General features: G+C 38.6%; 1 protein-coding gene across 10 annotated transcripts in view; it reads right to left on the bottom strand.

The window, feature by feature from the left end:
• Window positions 1-22,291, bottom strand: part of mast3b (microtubule associated serine/threonine kinase 3b) — a 31,738-nt gene that overhangs the window by 5,619 nt on the left and 3,828 nt on the right. The window contains exons 1-20 of one of the 10 annotated variants that reach the window (XM_057361821.1): window positions 21,015-21,499; window positions 20,171-20,253; window positions 17,164-17,239; window positions 16,919-16,939; window positions 16,504-16,582; window positions 15,828-15,985; window positions 15,155-15,230; window positions 14,862-15,071; window positions 5,194-5,295; window positions 4,619-4,751; window positions 4,461-4,531; window positions 4,291-4,379; window positions 3,515-3,723; window positions 3,282-3,420; window positions 3,067-3,199; window positions 2,364-2,529; window positions 2,128-2,229; window positions 1,815-1,937; window positions 1,588-1,700; window positions 499-671 (exon numbers count right to left, since the gene is read on the bottom strand). In XM_057361821.1, coding sequence (XP_057217804.1) covers window positions 499-671; window positions 1,588-1,700; window positions 1,815-1,937; window positions 2,128-2,229; window positions 2,364-2,529; window positions 3,067-3,199; window positions 3,282-3,420; window positions 3,515-3,723; window positions 4,291-4,379; window positions 4,461-4,531; window positions 4,619-4,751; window positions 5,194-5,295; window positions 14,862-15,071; window positions 15,155-15,230; window positions 15,828-15,985; window positions 16,504-16,582; window positions 16,919-16,939; window positions 17,164-17,239; window positions 20,171-20,253; window positions 21,015-21,100 — 2,342 coding nt within the window. In that variant the 5' untranslated portion in view covers window positions 21,101-21,499. Of the gene's footprint in view, window positions 1-498; window positions 672-1,587; window positions 1,701-1,814; window positions 1,938-2,127; window positions 2,230-2,363; window positions 2,530-3,066; window positions 3,200-3,281; window positions 3,421-3,514; window positions 3,724-4,290; window positions 4,380-4,460; window positions 4,532-4,618; window positions 4,752-5,193; window positions 5,296-14,861; window positions 15,072-15,154; window positions 15,231-15,827; window positions 15,986-16,503; window positions 16,583-16,918; window positions 16,940-17,163; window positions 17,240-20,170; window positions 20,254-21,014; window positions 21,500-22,291 lie in introns of those variants that run through there. The other 9 variants (XM_057361822.1, XM_057361815.1, XM_057361816.1 and 6 more) reach the window with 9 other exon arrangements.

The following is a 22,291-nucleotide window of genomic DNA, read 5'->3' as shown; positions in this document are numbered from 1 at the left end:
GTGTTATTTCGAACAGTCTTTCTTCTACAGAACACAAAAGATAATTTGAAGAATGCGGTAACCGAACAACACCGGCCCCCATTGTTTTCCACTTTATGAACACAAAACCACAGACACATTTCTCAAAATATCTTCTTTTGTGTTCAACATAAGAATGAGTCACACAGGTTTTGGCAAGATCGAGGGTGAATAAATGATGACAGAATTTTTGGGTGAACTATCCCCCAAAAATATACGTACATGCAATGGGTTGCAAAATGCAATTGGTTGTTGCATGAGGTGCCAATTTGTGTAAGCTAAACATGTATGAAGGGTAAAAAAGTATAAGAACTACTTTAAAATGCCACATTCCTTCAGAAAAACTGGAATATAATAAAGTGGGTAATGTAGGTGTGTAGCAACAGAACTGTGAGTGAATTACAGATTTGTCATTTTCAGGTAACATGTATTAAATGTAGTGTATGAAACCAAGTATGAATCGAAAATGTGCGCTCTCACCTGGCTCTCTGAGCAGAGAGTCTCTTATCTCCAGTGGAGGCCTGCCGTTGGATCTCTCCATGGCAATGAGCATCTCTCCCTTCAGCCCGGTCCTCAATCTCCTCACTGTGACTGCGGTCGGATGAGAAACTCAGGTTGGATGGGGTGGCCAGATGCTCAGTGCTGCTGTACACCTGGAAAATAATCGATAATAAATGACAGAGGAAAAAATGCCATTCTTGCAGAACAAACCTGTCATACTGGTATACCAAGTGTTCATGCTTGCTTGGTCTACACATCACGAGTCGCATGTTAGACGCTATGAAATAAAAATTGAATGAAGTTTGTGGTATTATAAGTGCATGTTTTTTAATTAAATTAAATAGTGTACGGCTAAAAGTTGACTAATCGATTTTTTCCCACAAAACTTATGTAAAAAAAAACTTTCGTCCAATCAAATTCTCTCTAGGATGACATTGAGAATGTCCCTCCCCCAATACATCTGCCTCCAACCACAACAGCAAGTACTGTTATGACTCATATTTCAACGTTACGAAACTGACCTTTTTATTTTAAATATTTAGATGACACGCACTCATCCTCAGAAAGGAGAAAAGCACATATCACATGGTTTCAGAGGGTCCTTGATCATCTTATTAAAGGGATAGTTCACCCAAAAATGAAAATTCTGTCATCATTTACTCACCTTCAAATTGTTCCAAATCTGTATAAATGTCTTTGTTCTGATGAACACAGAGAAAGATATTTGGAAGAATGCTTATAACCAGACAGATTTTGCCCCCCATTGACTCCCATAGTAGGAAAAAATACAATGGTAGTCAAAAGTCCCCCAGAACTGTTTGCTGTCCGAAATTCTTCAAAATGTCTACTTTTGTGTTCAACAGAACAAAAATAATGATAAAGCATTTTTTCCAACAATGGTAGTCAATGGTCAATATAAGCATTCTACCAAATATCTTTCTCTGTGTTCATCAGAACAAAGAAATGTATACAGATTTGGAACAACTCAAGTGTGAGTAAATGACAGAATTTTCATTTTTGGGTGAAGTATCCTTTTAAATATTACAGTAAGATGGAACAAAAGCCAACCTTGCTAAATCGATTTGACCAAGAGGAAAATCTGCGTATTTCAAGGGAAGACTCTTCATCGTTCGTTTCCTCATCTTCATCAGAAGCCAAATGGTGATAGCGTTCAGAGCGTGCTACACGGGACGAAAACACAATGTCAGGGGTCAATAAAAAACGAATGACTGCATCTCAGTTGATGAGCTGATATTATCAGAGCTCTCGGCTGCAGGCGTTCACCAGAGACTCACTGTCAAAATAACTCGTGTCATCATCTGCCTCCAGCTGAGGGATGAATTCAGCCTTCTGACGCAGGAGTCCGTTCCAGTCCAGACTGTTGAAGAACATATGCTGCTTCACCTCTTGAGTTCCACCTATGAATTTGCATACATTTTTTTTATAATATAATGATAATAATGGTTTCTCTCAGTGTATAAAACATCCCTCTTTCAAGCCAATAGATCACTTACATAATCACTCTTATCTATCGACAAAAGACCAAACATCAGATACAGTTTAGTAGCAGTTTCGCTCGGCCCTGACTGCAGTTACGTAACCAAGTACCTGTTCCGAGTCTCTCCAGTGGGCTTTGTTTCAGTAATCGTATGATCATGTCCTGAGCGTCTACAGGAAGGGCATCATCTCCATCTGGCCAGATAATCTCATCTGCATACAGAACACTGTGTATCAAATCCTGTTCCAGCGGTTTTATTTTAAGACAGTCTGTAAAGCTTCCTCATCCTTTAATTGGGATCTGTGTCTCGCAGGTTCCCAATGCAGACAGATTCATCTGGACTCACCGCTGACCACCTGTCCGAACAGCTTTTCCGGTGTGTCTCCGAAGAACGGGACACATCCCACCAGGAACTCGTACAGGATGATGCCCATGGCCCACCAGTCAACAGGTTTACCGTAGCCCTGCCGGAGAATCACTTCTGGTGCGATGTACTCCGGTGTGCCACAAACCTATACAGCAGTGAATCAACACATCAAATAGCAAAATAGAGATTCGTAATAAATTTATACAATATATTTTTAAAAGTAAAAATGAACAAATGGTAATTAAACTAATAAAGGTTTTGACTATAATCCACACTATGGCCTAACGAGATGACACGATATCATTACAATGACAAAGCTATTTTTGTCATGCAAATCTATCCAATCAGGAGAGGGCATTCTTTGTGCCCCATAGCTCCACCTACTGAGAAATCTCATTGGTCCAAAATTGGCATCATCATGTCATTTCAAACCTGCATGACTTTCTTTCCTCTGCAGAACACAAAAGAAGATATTTTGAAGAATGATGGTAACCGAACAACACCGGCCCCCATTGACTTCCATTGTATGAACACAAAACCACTGAGACATTTCTCAGAATATCATCTTTTGTGTTCCACACATACAGGTTTTGATTGCCATGAGACTGAACACGTGACAGACTTTTTCTGAAATAGTTTGTAGTTCTCCTCTTATGCTTTCGATCATACCAACAAGCCTTACCTGCTTGTCAATGAACTCCCTGGTGTCCTTCTCTATGTGGCCTTCATACAGGTTGGTTGTCATATTCATGAGGCCGATTTTGGAGAGCCCGAAATCAGTGAGCTTAATATGTCCCATAGAATTGATCAAGAGACTGCGAAGGGTCAACATATCTGTTAACAACATTCACATTCACAAACAGTTGCATATTAACAGGTTTCTCGTTCGTTTCTCACTTGTCTGGTTTGAGATCTCGGTGCACGATGCCGTAACTGTGGAGGTACTCGAGTGCCAAGACCGTCTCTGCGAAATACATCCTGGTCATGTCCACAGGAAGTGGTCCCATGTTCTTCAGCAGTGTAGCACAGTCTCCACCTGAAAATCAAATCACAGACGTTATTGTTTATAGAACACTTCCTGCATCACCGTGAAGTAATAAGAATGAAAGTAATATTGTTAAGTGCCTGACCTTCCACATACTCCATGACCATGCACAGGTGTATCCGTGTCTCAAAAGAGCAGAACATGCTAACTACAAAGGGGTTCTCTGCGAACGTCAGGATGTCTCGCTCCACGAACACCTGCTGTATCTGGTTCCGCAGAATCAGGTTTTGTCGGTTGATCTTTTTCATCGCGAATCGCTGGCGAGTTTCTTTATGCCGTACCAGATACACGGCCCTGCGGGACAGATGGAAAACATAGCGACCTTTAAAACCAGCAGGCTGTTTGGGTGATTCTGGCAGCTACCTGCTTTTCAAGATAACAAGATGATGTACTGAGTCTGGATGAGACTAAAGCTGGAAGATGAGAGTCTCAGCCTCAGACGGACCGCCCACAGTCTATTCACCATCTGGGTAGGGTTGCACCAAGCATTCGTACGTTCTGACTTAAAGTGGAACGTCATGTCCACACTAGAGGCTTAGTAACTCTGTACTTTATTCAGCTGCACCATTTATTTCTCAAGGTAAATATACAAACAAAAAAATGTTCTGCTTTTTAAATTGATAATGATGACCCCTCCTATAAATGACATGTAAAAAGGAAACTTCTGATTGGTCAATCAAAGTATCAATGTCAAGGTGGGGGGGGGTTCTTGGGTGAATAAACAGCAATGAAATCCAGACTGTACGGCGCAATGAAATATAAGCCTAAGTGTGACTAAGAAGAACATTTTTTGGTTCAAGCTGAGAGTGTGTCCTTATTCTGCCGTAATCGTATTCATACTTCGGGCTATGATTTGCTTACCCATAAGCCCCATTACTGATGAGTTTAATGGTCTCAAAATCACTCTCCAGTGGTTTCCTTCGTGGCGGTGTGGGTAAGGATTTATTCTGCTGTGAGAAACAGGAAGAGGTTTATTGTTAGTGACATCCAATGAACCTAAGTGAGGTCATTTTCTGCTTCAGCTCATTTACCTCGCCACACTCTTCAGAATCAACTGTCAGTGTCTGGCCTGAATCGTACTGTTCCTCTAACTGCACAACTTCTGTCACAGAGATAAGAAACACAATAAAATGAGCCAAAACGCAGAGGGTTTCTACACGACAATATAATGTGATGTCAGATTTCGCACCATCAAGTGGATGTCGGTTGAGCCCCAGCTGACTGATTATATATCGGGGAATATCTGTTTTGATGCCCTGGCCGACCTTCGCGTGACCTTCTGCTGCATCGAGTAGATGGTAGAACTCCTCAGGGTTAAACTCCTACAGAAACATCCAAATAAAATCAGGAACGCAAACCTGTTTGTACTTGTTAACTCTTTCCTGACATTGTTGAGATTTTTTCATGATTTCTGACACAATGCTTGATGAGTTTTTTGATTTTCCAGGTTGTCACTGTTTTACAATAGGGGGCGCTGTTACCAATCATCTGAAAGAGTACGGCTACAGATCCAAAGCAAATAACAAATGCTCGGTCTTAACAAAATCTTTGACAAAAAACACATGCGTTTTTTGTTTAAAATATATTTAATGAAACCTACCCACATTTGAGAATGGGTAGAACAACAACAAATGAAGACAGAAAATTTTGAAAATATTCTGGGGTCCAAAGTTTATTAAAATGATCAAAAATGGGTTCTGGGTTAACGTGATGGCAAATGGCCGCATTTCTCATTAGATCTCAGAAATAGTCAATGTATCTTACCAGACACTCCAGCAGTCGTGCAGGACGCGAGATGATGATAAGAATCTTCTTGACCAGTTGAGTGATAATTGTAACCTCTTCACTCTCAGAGCGCTCCAGAGCCTTTATAAACAAACAAACACAAATAGATCATGTCATTATTTTAGTTGTAGTTTATATAGTTCATACAGTTTATATAGTTATAATATTCACAATAAAGTATCACAGAGATGACGCATTTTGTGTGCTATGATTGGCCAGTTAACCAGTGCGTAGTGATTGGTCAAATACTGCAAGCGTGTGACGGAAATGTAACACCTCTTACCATATTTGGAACACCAGCAATTGTACTGACAGGTACGCCCACCTTACTTGCGTATACATTTGGGCGGTCTTAGTCAAATCATACCACGATCTGACGTAGATTTGTGGGGGTGTGGTTACACGAGGCATTTCAGGCAGGTCTGGGTGAGCATTCGCTTTTAGATAGAATGCATCTTTTGTTCTGACACTTTAATTTTTGCAATTTTACGTGTCTAATACATGCATGGGCAACTTATAACACACCAAAGAAAACACGTATTCACGCCATGTGACCCCTTTAAAAGTCTGAAATGAGGTCTGTGGTTAACAAAACCTCTAAATATTTTCACGTTTTAATCTATGACATAAAACGCATCAGTTATCACTCGCTCATGATTTTTTTAAAGCTTCATTGCGTCTTAAAAATGACAGTTACTAACGAGTAAAAATACATAGGCTTTCGGTCGAGGTAACCAGTGCGGCGCTAACTTGGTTGGCCTACAAAAATACATCATCCCTGAGGTACTCTATTGAACAGGGTATATACAGAAATAATGGAGCTAAATGTAATACTTTTTAAGACCTTTTTTAAGACTTTTTCCATACATTTTAAGACCTCATCACTACTTCAAGTTTTAATTGTACATTGGCAACACTTTAACTTACATACTATATACTGATTGTAAGAAACTAAACAGTCTTAGTTTGTGATAACTCCTTATTAATGCAACATAATTCAGAAGGGTGGGAACGAAGCTCCAGATAATTAATTGAGTGACTAACCCAATGCAAGGTTTATTAGAAAGAGAAACTAGGCTATGCTAATCGCCTTCCGACACAGAGCAGTACACCTCACAGTTATACTGTTTTGCACTATTTGCCTGGCTGGGGGGCTGCTTTAGAATTTTAAAGTTTTACCCGCGGACACCACTGTTGAAAGCTCCTTCTTCACTCTATTGAGTTTATGAAAGCTTCAAAAACAGCATCATTTTGTAATATTGTAATTAGGGATGGGCATTTTTCAATAATTCCATTTTCGAATATTTGAGCTCATAAAAAACGAATATTAGAATATTGGTTTATTTAAATTAAGTTAATAATGAAGTAATTTAGTCACAATTTCACATCAAGCTTATAATTATCATTAAATATTCATAATGAATTAATATTATATCCTGTATATCATTTTTTTATGTTGCAAAAATAGAAAAATACATAAAAACTGCATTTAAACCTGCGCAGAATGGTATAATACAAAAAGAAAACAGACAAAACAAAACGCAACGTATATTGACAGTCTGTGATATATGGCTATCTTGTTTAATTTGTTTTACATGTTCTTGATAAGAAAAACAAGCATATAGGTCTATTTTACTCTGGTGAAATTCTGTTCAACAAGCCGACAGCGGAGAAAACGCGCTGCTCTTCTCTAACTCCCGGAAACAAAACCCAGATCTGACAAGAATACCTGGCTTTATTGTTTATAATGTTGATAATAAATAAAGTAAACGGGCTTGATACCTCATGCCCACTGTTAAGATCCTAAAAAAATACCCCACAACAAAGACGGAGCCATAGTGCTTGATTCCCTGATTACGTCATCTGAGGAAGATATTCTGCTGATCAGCACATATATAAATATTGTTTTCTTTGTCATTCACGGTCAGTGTCTGTCTTGTTTAGCTTTGCATTGGATATGCATCAATAAATAAGGTAGGCCTATTTATTTCAACTAAGGTAAGGAATTACAGCACGTTTTAAAACAAACAAAAAAGCATCCGTGCAAATTTATTTACAGGCTGTAACTTGAAGGCGACGACCCTATTTGAACTTCTAGAAGGAAAATTCTTGCTTTTAGGTATGAAAAAATGTGCCAGTCTTATGTTAAGGCCAAATTCATTAACATTTGTTGAAGTGAAATGTACATTTTCATGTTTCAAGTTGTTTAAATTAGCAATACTTAATATATTTTTAACGAACGAATATGAATTTACTAAGAATAACCGCTGCAAACAAGTAATGGTAATAAATGAATTATTATTGTTAATCATTTAATATTGCGTTGATATTTTTATACCCAATGTAAGTAATGTTAACGAATTCTGTGGCTCACCAGTTTTGAAACATTTTAATATGGTGATATTAGCCGAGCATAAAACACGATGCGGGCATCCGGTGGGTGTGTAAACTTAAAATATTTAAACTAGCTTGCAATCTGAGTGAACAAAGATTTAGGAACACATACAAATGATTTTTTATATTTTCTGTACATTAAAAAATCATTACAGAAGAAGTGAAGAAGCGTTAAATAAGACCTGACTCTAAGGTCTTCAGTAACGGTCACTTAACCTTGTGGTGACGCAGTTTTATTCTTATGAAAAATAGGAATATTCGAATAGCATTTTTAATATTCAAATAGTTATTGCGGATCGAGTATTTGAATATTCATGGACATCCCTAATTGTAATATGGTCTTGATATCAGAACAACGTTCACATTACAAGTTACAAGTTAAATCTTTGGTAATGAACTACATGTAAAAGATGCAGATTCACACAGCTTAAAACTTCATCCTGTTAACTTTTGCCTCTCTATCACTGTTTGAAACATAAAATTGCAGGTAACTTGCTCAAAAAATAGTTTCTGGTTGCAGTCTTAAATTGTATAAAACCTAATTCACATGAATCACTACTTGGCACCCTGAACCAGAGGTGGGTAGAGTAGCCAAAATCTTTACTCAAGTAAAAGTACAAGTAACTAGAGAAATTGTTACTCAAGTAAAAGTAAAAGTCACTATTTTAAAAATTACTTGAGTAAAAGTAAAAAAGTATGCAATGAAAAAACTACTCAAGTAGCTAGTTACTTAGTTACTTGGTATATGATTATATAGGCCTACTACATCAATTAATATTAACGCCAATATTTTAATATTACATTTTCATCAATATTTTTAATTATCATAAGCAGATATCTTTGCAATATACTAGAGAGACTAAAGAATAGACAAACACAGAAGAGACAAGCATTTCTGTAAATTTCATCTAGTCCTGATGTCAATGTAGTTTACACAACTTATTTAGAATAATAGACCATGTCAAACTAAAGCATGAACTAAACTCAGAGCATTTCCTAAGATGATCTAGAACATCTGCAGTGCTCTCTTAAATGAAATACACATTTTTGAACAAAGCTCATGTTTTCTCGTGTTGTGTCACGTGTGTGTTGTGAAACGCTCTTACTTGTAAACAAACAGTAAACAGTGAACCACACGCCCATCAACAAGTTTTCTTCCTTCTGTTCTTCAAATGTATATTTCTGCAAGCCCACGTCTCTGTGTCTGACAGGTAACGCGCATGTTGCTGTGTCTGACGAACAGGTCGCGCGGGTGCGCGCATATGGCGGGCATTTATCATTGCTGGCAAACAATATGACACATTTGCAGTTTTGATTGTATAGATATAGATTAATATCCACTTCATCCAACGCTCTTTGTGTTCTGCGTGTTCTTAAGTTTCGCGCTACGAGGAGTGAGTAATCCTGCATTCAGATGATTCAGATCGTGCTGCGAACTGAACAAATCATTTGAACTGATTCATTAGCCTATTCAAATGGTTTTGCCCATTGTTCAATTAATGCTTTCAAAAGAATCGACTCAAAAGAATCGATCACTCGGGAATGCCCGTAAAAAGAGACGACAACCTTGAAATAAACAACGCGTTTTAAAAAGCATATTTTAAAATGAAGGAACGAAGGAACGTCACGCAATGTAAGTTATGTAACGAAGTAAAAGTACAGATTTTCTATTAGAAATTTACTCAAGTAAGAGTAAAAGTACACACTTTTAATTTTAACTTAAAAAGTACATTTTTCCAAAATGTTACTCAAGTAAATGTAACGAAGTAAATGTAGCGCGTTACTACCAAATACACCTCTGCCCTGAACCACCCTAATGAACTTCACAGAGACCTCTGGATTTAAGCCAACCGTAACAAGTCTTGACATATCAGCACACTTAAAAGGCCATATGAGCAATAGGGCTGTGTATTGGCAAGTGCCTCCCGATACGACACATATCACGATAGATTGGTCACAGTACAATATATTGCTATGTATTTCGATACGATACACATTTGCGATATATTGCAATACTTTAAATAGAAAATGTAAAAAGTAGAGCTAGAAATACAACATGCTGTGCACCACCGGGGGTTTTCTGTAAGGATAAGTGTAAAAACATCCCTTACCTCTGCAGAGTGGCCATGATGTGCGATGCATGGACCTTTAGATCAGAGGTTTGGGTTCTCAAACTGTGGATTGCGCCCCTCAGTGGGTAGCACAGGGGAATAAGGTGGCTCACGCAAGTCACTTGGCTGTTGTGGTGCATTACAGTTAAAACACTGAACATGGGCAGTATAAAACCTCTGGTTCATCCGTGCTGTAAATGCGCTGGTGTCACATCCGTGAAAGCACAATAAATGTCATTGTTACTTTTCTTAATAAACTTTTTGTCTAATGCACTGCAGTAGCCAAGTGACTTGTGTCATGACTTGCGAAGCCTACAAACAGCATTATTTGATATAACTCATTACTCCATGACTTCTTTTGAAAACCAAAGCACACCCACACATCAGCTCTGAGAGCTCCAAGCGTCTTATATTTTTTGCCATGCCACTTACTTTCGGCCGCATGTATATGACATGATTTAAAAAAAAATTATCAATAGTAGAGGTATCACTATCGAAAAAAAAAATATTGCGATAGTTACATCTATCGATATTTTTGCACAGCCCTAATCGGCAATAATAACTGCTGATATTCAGGGTCAGAAAGAGGGAGGATGAAGGTTATATAAAACAGAAAATGACAACTGTATCTGGTGCAGCAGCAGATGACTAACACAAGCAGACTCCAGGGAAACATAAAAAAAGTGCAGAAAACGGCCCGTTTAACCTCCCTGCAAATACCGGCTATATTAAACCAACGCACATCATTACAGATCCATCAAAAACAGCAGCATAATGCGACACTCATCAAACCCCGTGTCTGTCCTGAACGCAGGAGCCTATGCTTGTGACTGGAATGTTTTTGCTTGTTTGAGCAGGGGAATCTGCTGGCTTGTGGGATGTGGGCGGTAAATGAGCACAACATGTGCACTGGTGTTACAGGATCAAAATCCTACCCATGCACTGTGTGAATTTTTTATCAACATACTCACTGAATATATGGATTTAAGGGACATTGCACCCTAAAATGAACGTTGTGTAAACATTCGTACAACCTTATGTTGATTTGTTCATTTTGCCAAACACTAAACGAGATGTTAGATGTAATGTTAGGGAGCGACAACATCCGTTTTAACCACTTTTATTCTATATAATGCAATGAAAGTGAATGGTGACTGAGACTACTGTCATACAATTTTGAAACATCCTCATGTTCAGTAAATGATACCAGAATTGTATTTTGGGGTGAACTATCACTAAATAATGCAATTGATGCAAAAAAGTGAAACATATTCAAGTATCATATATTCGAAGCAAAAAACATCTGCGACAGAATACACAAAAACAGCATTAATCTGTCTTGAGCCGCTGTCTCCTCGTGTAAAAAGTAAAGGAGTCGAGCTGAGTAAAGGAGATCACCCTCGGTCAGGCGACTCCTACGATAAACTAAAATTACTGCATTTTATGTATTTGACGAAGCTGAACAAAGTGAAGATGATGTGCTATCAAATCAGCATTAAAGAGCCTGAAAGTCCGATGAGACGTATGACTCATGTTTCACAGACGGCCAAATGCCACCGCAAGAGAGAAACATGGATGATTCTACCCCAATATGAACGTCACATAAAAACGATGAAGGCATTCTTTTTTTAGCGCTGAAAGTCATGATGGCATCTAGTCAAGCAGACGACAGCGTGGACTGCAAGTACAATGACATGCAGCCCGGCTCGTTTTAATAAGGACCGGCTGCACTGTTTACATGAGCAAATACCTGGTTACGATTATTAAAGTAACAATACTGGGTTTTTAGGAGGATCTATTGAAAGAAATGCAATATAATATACAAAACTATTTGTATAAAGACCTTACGTAATGAACCGTTAAGTTTGTAATACCTTAGAATAAGCTATTTACATACAGAGCGGCCCTACATGCATTGAATTCGCCGCCATCTTTTGTACAGTAGCCCTAAAGGACAAACAACTCTACAATGCACAATTTCTCTTCCTCTCCCCTGCGGTATAGTTGTGAAACGAATCGCGGATGATCCGTGATCCATACAGATCGTACTCTATGGTTCGGAACGCATGTGACCTGCGGATTAAATGTAAGTTTATTCATCATTGAGTAAGAGAGTAAAACGCGGTCTCTCTACAGTTTTAGAGCCAACGCGCTCTCGCTCTCAAGCATCTGGACGAGTACAATATTACAGCGGTTCCAGATAAACAATGACGATCAAAACTGCTCCATCACACAGCTAATATTAGAACAACAACAACAACATATCTTGGTTCTAACAAACAGAAAAACCAATGTTACTCACATACTGATCCAAATCAAAGCAACCTCCTCGGGGGTGATTTTTAGACAATCTTTCTCTTCAACGTCTCTCTGCTGGAAAGTATCGCCATAGATATCTGTGAGTATCTCTGCTGTAAAGTCTTTATAATATTAACGCAGGTCCTAGCTCCTGCCTGACTTTCATCCTTTTTATACTTAAAATCCAGACCTTTCATTTTATGTAATAAATAAGACATAGCTCTTTCCACAGTCTTTCTAATGCCCGCATGATCTCTTCCCTGCGTCAACATGAGAATAGGGCTGCAGCTATCGATTATTTTAGTAATCGAGTATTCTACTGATTTTTCCATCGATTAATCGGGTATTCGGATAATAAGTACTTTTTCTTTATTAAAGAGCAATACTAAATATACAAGAGAAAATAAGACAGGTCTCTTAAAATGAACAACTAATTTGTTTCCTTTTTAGAAAAATATATATATTTATTGCTGAAATTTCATACATTAATATCTGTGAAAACTAAACCCATTTAGTACATTTCAATGCCATATCACATTCAAAATGCAATATAGGCCTAATACAAATGTATAAATATGAAACATTAAGAAAAATAGAAAGAATAATTTCAAAGGTAAACAACTAACTTCAGCTTATGCATGATGCATTTAGTTTATCTAAATTAGTTTTAGTTTATTTTTTACTATTAAATAGTAATATGTCCACATAAAAATACTGAGTTAACCACACTTTTATTTTGGCAGGTCGTCGGAGTGTGTTAGCTTCACTCAGTAAAATGTTCATGAAATAAACTCTCAGAGCAACTCTGGAGATGAAGTTCATGTCATCATAAAGCGCAGACAAATTCATGAGCATCACGCGTGTAGCATGTTAAACTGTGCAGTTCATTCACTCAGACACGCAGAACATGCAGATGACATGTGTAAATAACAGGATTCTGCATCCAATAGTCCGCATCTAGTTTTATGGACTCAATGCAGCCGGAAAACAAGTTTCACTCGCAAAATAGACTAAAACTAAGTAAAATAGCAGTTCACCATTTCAATAAGCTATCACTTATGTATCAGCATGAGAAATACGCGTGAGCGTGTGAACAGACTAAAGTGTGTGTGTCTCATGGTGAATGCGAGAGACTTGAGAGCCCTGTAACATGAATAGAGTTTAGCGGACTGTGCGTCAGTAATAACGGTCCATGGGGAAACGCAGCGCTCCGTGTGTAAATTGCTTCTATGATTTTTGTATTCGAATTACTCGAGGAATCGTTTCAGCCCTACATGAGAACAACATCTTTTTGGACTATGGTGGCCACCATCGTGTTTGGACTCAGCGATTCGTTGCAAATCTATAATACAACGCTAGTGGCCGCTGTAAATCAAAAACTGCGCCTTTAATGAATAAATAACAAATAATATGAGGGATTATTTGTGCCGCTTAATGAGAAATTTTTAATGGAGCAAGATTGTACAAACACAAGGAAGTTAAAAATGTAATTGTCATGCACCTTGTAATCCTTAAAGGTCCAGTGTATGAAATGTAGCGGCATCTAGTGGTGAGGTTGTGAATTGCAACCAGCGGCTCACTCCACCGCTCCCCCTCTCTTTCGAAGCACTACGGTGGCTAACACAGGACTAAGATTTCATCTCGTTTCGCTTCTTTTCAGTGCATTTTCAGACTTTAACAAGATTGAGGGCACATGAATTTTAAAAAGAGCTAAATATCATACAAAAAATAGGAATTGTGATTTTTTTATTTCACTGGGCCTTTAAACTTATTTGTCGTATCTGAACTGACATATTCATACTGGTCCAACCCCAATTCTCAACATAAAACCTTTGGAGACAAAACTGTGCTTCTATAAGAGATCTAAGAGACACTGAAAGAGGCACAGACTGACACAACCACATACAAACACAAAACCACCAGATATGACTATTAATCACTGTAAGTTCACGTTAAAAGACGTACGGCAGTCACAAGCGCAGTACGACTGCAGAATCAGTGGACCTGCGGCTGGCACCGCTGACTAAGGCTGGTGGGAAACACTTTAATAGCCTCTTCTATGAGCACGACATCCACAGCGCACCAGCGATCTGACAGCGCACGCCGAGTCTTGCCTGGGGTTGTCTGAACGCCACATACAGGGTGGGCGTAAGGGTTGCTATGGAAACTAACACCCTGTAGTTGCAAAGAAGAGCACGGAGCTTGAACGAGGAAATGTAGATTTCTAATCAAACCCTAAGCTGCAGGATACACGCGTACCCGAGACGACGCGCGATTAGCCCGCACGCAAACGCTCACGTGTATGCAAATGCATGTGGCGCTTAGGGAAATGAAGCCCAGGAAAACACCAGCCGGAGTGATGACCAGATGATAGACGTGTGAAAAAATCTGAAGAGAATTAATGTAAAAATCACCCTGAGGAATGAGTCACATTTCACATTCTTAAGGGGAAGTGGTCACAGTTACTATTGAGAATAAGATCTTATTTGCTCATAAAAGACAGCAGGGCTGACAGAATACAACATTGTGCTCACATCACTGTCAACCTGACCGCCCTGGCTCAACGCCACAGCGCCACCTAACCACAATAACCTGCCAAACCACCTCCTGGTTTGGTAGAATAAAAAAGGTTATCAAACTGACTTTGGTGACTTCGACACAGCAGCAAACTACAGCTGCCAGTTTTTTATGGAAAGCTAAAATACATAGTGTCTAGTTATGAAAAAACGTGAAAACCACTTCATCCATGCAAAGCAACTTATTTTAGGAAAGGGCTGTGGAATACGTGTTATATGTTCAAGTCATTGTTTATTAGAGGCATCAAACGTAAGATTGCCGCCTCACCTCGTGCAACAATTTCTCCAGTTTATCCTGCAGCTCTATGAAGTACAGGGATGTGATCAGACCTTGCTGGGATTTATCCAGACAGTCTCTGGCCAGCTCCACCAGCTGATGCTGAATAAACCCCAGAACTCCATCGCCCAGAGGCAACGTGCTGTCTAGAGAACAATGCCGGATGATGTCCAGCAAATGCTCCTCCATCTGAGCCGTGGCCTGAGGAACGACAGAGCGAACGTTTAGCAACACTCGGAGGACAATCATTTGGAGGTTTCATCTATTTAGCAAGCAGCGCATACCTTTGGAAACCGCTCCTTGTAGACATGATTCATCATTATAATTTCATTATCAAATGAACCACTTGTTCGTCCAGGGCTGAAACAAGGAAGGAAAAGATTTGTTTTGTGGGTTGTAAGTACTGTTTATTGCACACATTGCAGATAACATTTAGTCAGTGGTTCCAACAGTGCTGATATTTAGTATAATGGCACTGAAACGTATCTCAGTTCATCCCTCTAAACAGAGTTCTTAAGTCCCACTTCACGTCTTGCGTCTCACAACAAACTGGATGCGAATTTCAAAGTCCAGTGTTGAATTACAACATTGTGAATTCAGTCTCATGTTCTCTGACTCATCCGTGATGGAGGTTCTTTAACAAAGCCTGGGATTTCATTATTAGTCATAAGTCCACTCATCTGAACACAGGCCTAACAACAAATTGCACTGAACGTTATTAAAGAAATTCATTCTGACGTTATGCGTTAGTACATGAACAACAAATGTGAAACACCAAGATGAAGTTGGGGAAATGAGATCGGGAAACTCGTGTTACCTCGCATGAACACAACTAATGGCTCCGATACAGTTGCTGTTGTTTTAATAAAAACTCCTAAAAACAACACTCAAGGATGTAAAACAATTAAACCCTAATGACCGATCACCATCAATCCATTAGTGCATGCGTTTGTTTACCTGAGGCTACGTGACCGGGGTCGCATAAACGGAGAGGGCCGCCTATCTTCCTCGGTCATGCTTTCAGAACTTCGGAAGTGTTTGAAAAGGAAATGAAGCTCGTCCTGTGTGGGTTGGTATGGAAGCTGGTGGAGTCGTTCTTGAGATGAGGACGATGACTGAAACAACAGAGCATTAATGCATAACACGTACACGGCTACAGTTTACAAACAACAAGAGCTAAGAACCAACGACAACCTAAAAACAACCTCAAATTTAACAATAACTTGCATAACAGTCTATATCTTTGCACTTTTGATGTTAAAAGAAACACTTTACTTGAAATTGAATTGGATGAATGGAACGGAGTTGCAAAATATTTTTTTAAAGGGATAGTTCACCCAAAAATGAAGATTCTGCCATGAATTACTCACTCTCTGGTTGTTCCAAATCTGTATAAATGTATTTGTTTGGATGAACACACAGAAATATATTTGGACGAATGCTTGTAACCAAACAGTTCTTGGACTCCATTGACTACCATAGTAGGAATAATAAGGGTGAACTGTCCCTTAAAAAAAATATCTTTTTGTGTTTCAAGAAAGAAAAAAGTATGTAATGAAAGTTACAGAATTTTCATTATAGGGTTAAATTTCAACTATAACTGACACCACATACTGGATTTATAAATACATACTGAGACGGTTGAGCTGGGAGGATTTGTGCCGTAACCAGAAGATGGAAGTGAAGCCAAAGACCACCTTCTCCCTTCCGCTCTATAGACAGAAAACAAAGAGCATTTTTATGTTGATTGCTATTGTGTCCGTGTTTTCATTATGCAAATAATAACATTTTAAGATTCTCAAAATGTCTGTGGACAGCTGCGGTCCATCTTAAAAACACTCCTCATGAGCAGATGCTTTCAGTTAGAGAAAAGTTTGATTTGCATACAGAGGCAGGCAAAAGTCATATCTTGTTAGCTGGAGCGTTACACAAAGGAAAACCACGTTGATACATTAGCCAGAATTTCATGAACAGTATGCAATAAATACAGAGTAATATACAGGGTGATTGAAGCATGACTATAATAGTGTGAAAAAGAGATTGGCTACCTGTCAGCTCGAGCCAGGTGGCTGAGAAAAAATAAAGAGGGATGAAAAGAGATCAAATAGATGGAACGCTTATAGTGAGGTCTATAGAGAAAGAGCCACTTAATAAGAGTCAACTCCACATAATAAGACCTTGACAGTGAGCCGACAATCTAGTAAGTGTTAATGAATACCAGGAGAGTTGGTCTAAATCTACACAAGATGAATTGTTGTCTATAAACCGAAGAAGAATAAGAAGGTTTGTCTACCTGCGGGCGAAGGGGAAGTTGAGCGAGCAAACAGCAGTGGACACATTTCGTGGGCTGTCCAGAGGGCTGCTGGCTGCTGGAAGAGGAACAAGAGGACATTTCAACACAGCACGGCGTTATGTAAGATGCTGGACTTAAGAAACGCCACACAGTCACTTTAGATGATTCACAAATCTGATAGTTGAGGACTTTAATCTCACTTTGGAAGAAAAATGGATATAATAACAACTACTTATGAGAATGCTCTAGTTTAGATGTGTGATTTTTTTTTTTTATTCCACTTCACAGACAGCTGAAAGTCAGCCATTCATAGGCCGATTTTTGAAAAACAAGTCTAAACATTCTGGCACAATCAAAACTTTGACCTGTTTGAGCAATCCAACATAGCAACACATGCCCAACCAATGGCGTGAGAGGCTGATTTTTTGGCTTTTGGTAGATGTCAATTAGCTTTGAAGCCATCTAAATGCTAGCACACTTGGAAAATTATTAAATGTGTCTGTAAAATATTTCAAACTAACAGTCTCCCTCATACATGAATAAGCAGCAAATTATATTGACTATTTGCACTGCACTCACTCATTTATCCAATCAAATTGAGAGGTCTTCAATATTTACTGCCTCAACTTTGTGCTTTAATAGGAAATAATTTAACAAGAAAGAAAACTCCACTTTTGGCTGTGCAAAATATTAAAATTATTCAAACATTCAATTTGATTTATAGAGTGCTTTTCACAATTGTTGCAAATCAGCTAAACATACATCATAATTAAAAACTACTAATAATACAAGGATATTGTAAAATATTGCAAACATGCATATTAGGGCTGGGCGATGTGACGATGTCATCGTATATCGCCGATGTCTTGCAAATATCCCGATGTCAATTACAAAAGACAGATACCAGACGATAATTGATAATAATGGAAAATACGCATCATAACATTATCATGCGATGTAAGCCTGAACGTTAATGTTCATATGCCCAAGCAGTCAGTAACAGTGACAGAATTTTGGAAACGCTGTTTTGTTCGGTCAGTTGAAAGTGCTGCTGTTTTCAGCCGGTCGCTGCACAGATAGACCAAGAGAAAGACGAGCTGCGTCAGCAAAGCAAAACTTCACGCTCGCGGGGCTGTATCGGTGTTCGAATTGTCCTGTCAGATTTTCCTACCGCAGGGCAAAATTTAATATAATCTAAACCACATCGACAAAATAAACAGGTAGGATGATTTTACAATGCAAAATACCCTGTCAGATAGTCCTACCATCTTAAAATAAACACAAAATAATTTACAGCGTAAATACCCTGTCAGAGTATCCTACATGTAGGATTAATTTACAGCATAATCAAATTGTACTGTGGGTATTAAATAATATGTAGAATGATTTAACAACGAAAATACACTATCATATTCCCGTAGCAGTATAAAATAAACAGGTAGGATGATTTTATAGTAGGGATGTAACGATTCACTCAGCTCACGATGCGATGCGATTCACGATTCTGATCTCACGATGCGATTTATTCACGATTTATTTTTAAAAAATGAGTTGAAACAAATTAGAAATGAACAACTTCCCTTGCATTATTTCTTAAATGCTTTACGTTTCTTTGCATAATAAAATAATGTTTTATTTCAAATAACAAAAGTAAACTGCGATTTTATAACAAATTAATAATAGAAAAAGTCTCTTTAATATAAACAAACTAATACTGTCTGAGCTTTTCTTGGATTTTTTTGCATTTAAGAAATATCAGCATCCACGTTTAGGTTTGCAGTGAAAATAGCGGCCCCTGCTGTTCAAAGAATGTATTGCGATTCAGTTCAAGCCTCAACCGAATTGAATCGTCACTCATTATAACCGATTTTCAACCGGCTCACGGTGAATAGTTACATCCCTATTTTATAGCGCAAAAAATATGACGTAACATTGATGTGCGCGTGCCTGGTAGGATAATCTGATGGGTAGGATGAAATTTCAGGACACCTGCAACATTTTTCTACTGCATAAAAGCTATGGTTTATCTACGCGCTTTACCTGATGAAGAAGTCACTGGTTTGTGCGCGTGGCGTGCCTGTGTGTGTGTGCACAAGTGCCTGTGTGCTTGACACTTGGCGGGTCCGGAACGAATTCCTTCGCGGTCCGTATCCGCAGATTGATCGTCTGCGCAACATTGCATGAAGTCGATATTATCAGATATCGCGATGATTTTTAAGTCTAAAAAATATATTTTTTTAAACGCATCGCCCAGCCCTAATGCATATCGCATTGGTTTGCAAAAAACAGAATGATTTTAATACTTCAAAAACGATGTAGTCAAAGTTTAAAGTTGATGCAAGAGTTATATTTTTGTTTTCAGTTTTATTAATAGTTTGAATTAGATATTTTTCGTTTTATGTTCATTTCAGTTTGTTTTTTGCTATGGTGTTATGTGCTTTTGTCATTTTATTATTTGTTTATTCTTAATATTAATTTTATTTTCATTTCAGTTTTAGTTACGTTTTATTTTTCAGATGATAGTACCTCAACTTAAATTTATTTCAATTAATTGCTGAGCCAACATTTCAAAATAATACCAATATTTTACTTGTTTCAATTACCAGAAATGCTTTTAGTAAACTATAATAACCTCTGTGGATCCAGACAGCAGCGAGACATGCAAATGACGTGTGAAAGATGTTGAAGAAATGTGAAACGTGTTCCTTACATAATTTTTAGGTTTAAAATATTTTTTATTTTCGTTCAAATTGATTTTTCGAACTCAAAGCATTATAATGTTATTTAGCAGATACTGCATTATTTACAAAGTTATCGCATTTTTCTTCAATATCCCGGAGACCAAATCTATAAGGTATAATCCTTGAGCAGCTATCATAACATACATAGGGGGAAGGGGTGGAAAAGCTTGTATTACTACAGGTACATCAAACCTCTCAACAGTCACTGCCCAGCTCCATGTCAGCTGTACGTGCAGTTGCAGGTGTCATGTGACAGCGAGTATTACCTGTGTGGGCAGAGAGAGGTGAGAGAGGGCGGGTCGGCGACGGCGTTCCAACACCAAGGCTCTTTCTATTACTGCTGCGACAGCTGTAACACACAAAAAACACGGGAAGAGAGGGATTATTACAAACCTTTCATCATAATCCATTTTAACTCGGATCCTTTAAGTCATTGTAATGAAAAACAAAGTAAAATCAACAAGATTGATAAGGAAAATGCAGCTCTCGGCTCTTCAAAGGGTTAAATTATGTTGCTCTGCTGGTTTAGGATAAAACAATGCTGTAATGTTTACAGGCACTGGTGTGGCAAGACTTCAGACCGCACTGGGAATTCGCAGCTTTGGAAATCAGAGATGGTGTCCTTCAACACAACTGTCATTTGCATTAGTCAAGACCCCCTGGTGAATCGAGTTAAGCATGTGATATCACACTTATTCAGGCAACACCTCTTGCAGAAGCATGCATGCAACCTTCACGTCTAGCTTCAGTCTGCACACACAGATTACAATCAATGCACAGACAGACAGCAGTCTTTACAACCACTGAGCGACGAAAAATCTCATATGTTTAAATAAACCATAAGGTTATGCATCATGTAAAGCTATACATCACTCTTCATAGTGTGTACATTATTATTTCGCATAATTTCATAGATACGCTCGAACTGAGTAGATTACACACATTTCGACTCGATGGCTAAACATGCAGCCTAGGTAGGCAGCAGACTACGATTTGAGACGCAGCCATTGAATTACAGTGTGCCCCATAGAGGCATTACATAAATCGACACACGTGATGACAGAAGTTGATGCTGCAGTAAGTTTTAATGCATCTAAGGTCGCATGTTACCTTTTGGATCGCTTGAGCATCGCACCAGTCACAAAATGAGATTTGCTGCTGCCAGGCACAGCGCTCCAATAATTTGGATCAGACATCGCGTTGGATAACCGCGCGAACCGTCCAAGCGACACCGAAACACAAAACCCAAACGAAGTGTCGAATCATGAGTCCACGTCCTGACTGGATAAATCCACGGGAGAGGCGGAGGGGAACGCGTCTGGTTCACAAGGCTTCATCTCGCTTCTGCGTCTTTTGTGCGACACGCTGCTGCTCGCGGGACTCGCATAGACTCGCAGCGCAACTTCCACAAAGTTGAGAATTCCACGTTATGCGTAAAGCATCGTCCGATATCGCCACGAGCTGGCGGAAAAGTTAACGATTTACCTCCGATGATTTCAAAACGGGGCTAGCATGGGATAGCACGAGTAAGCCCGTGATTTTGAGTAAGATGCTCGGTGTGTTGTGGTTGTTGTTTCTCTGGTGTTGATTGATCCGCCGGGTGATAAGCTTGGGATGTACCATTAATTGTGAACAGGGGGAAACGAATCTTAGTTGAGAATAAAAGGTCTTTGTTTTAACGGACTGGCACATTTGGAGACCAAAATGGCACGATTCTACGTAACTAGTCCTTGAAATATTATACCAGGCGTATTAATATGTATTTTTACATCTAAATGTAATGTGTTAACTAACGCATGGGGCGTTTTACATATGGTATGATCTGAAGCGAGCGTTTCCCCAGTGACGTCAGACCTTCACGCGAGAGCTAATCAAAACAGAGCTTCTCCTTTTACATTTAACAAACTAGAAGTAAAACATTACAGGGATGGGCGAGTTATATTGGGCATACCTGTGGGGTGGGGGGATGGGTTAAAAAAGCTAAAAATGAGCTAAAAGATGAATTGTGTACTAGTCAAAGACATGCCATATGGGCAAAACTAAAACCAACTGCTTGTGGTATCCATATAAATCAGAAACATATATAGTGGCTTTTACAGATATGAGAGTATTTCCCCATTTAACAAAAACAAACGAATGAGGTGTGTGTCCCGTTCACTAATTATTTCATCCAAAAATAAAAGTCTCAATTTTCATGTCATCCCAAATGTGTATGACTTTTTTCAAAAGAAATTGAATGTTAAAAATGTCACTTTATGTACACATGTCCCCAAAAGCTTATAAAATGTGCCAAAAAGCACATACGTCAATCATAAAGTAATAATTCTTGAGATAAGGGATAAATCATGTCTTATACAAAATCTTTACGTTAAAATTTCACAGATCAT

Source organism: Triplophysa rosa, linkage group LG20, assembly GCF_024868665.1.
Source record: "Triplophysa rosa linkage group LG20, Trosa_1v2, whole genome shotgun sequence".
Taxonomy (NCBI): domain Eukaryota; kingdom Metazoa; phylum Chordata; class Actinopteri; order Cypriniformes; family Nemacheilidae; genus Triplophysa; species Triplophysa rosa.
Note: the sequence above shows the minus strand (reverse complement) of the source record. Positions and strands in the feature narration are given on the sequence as shown.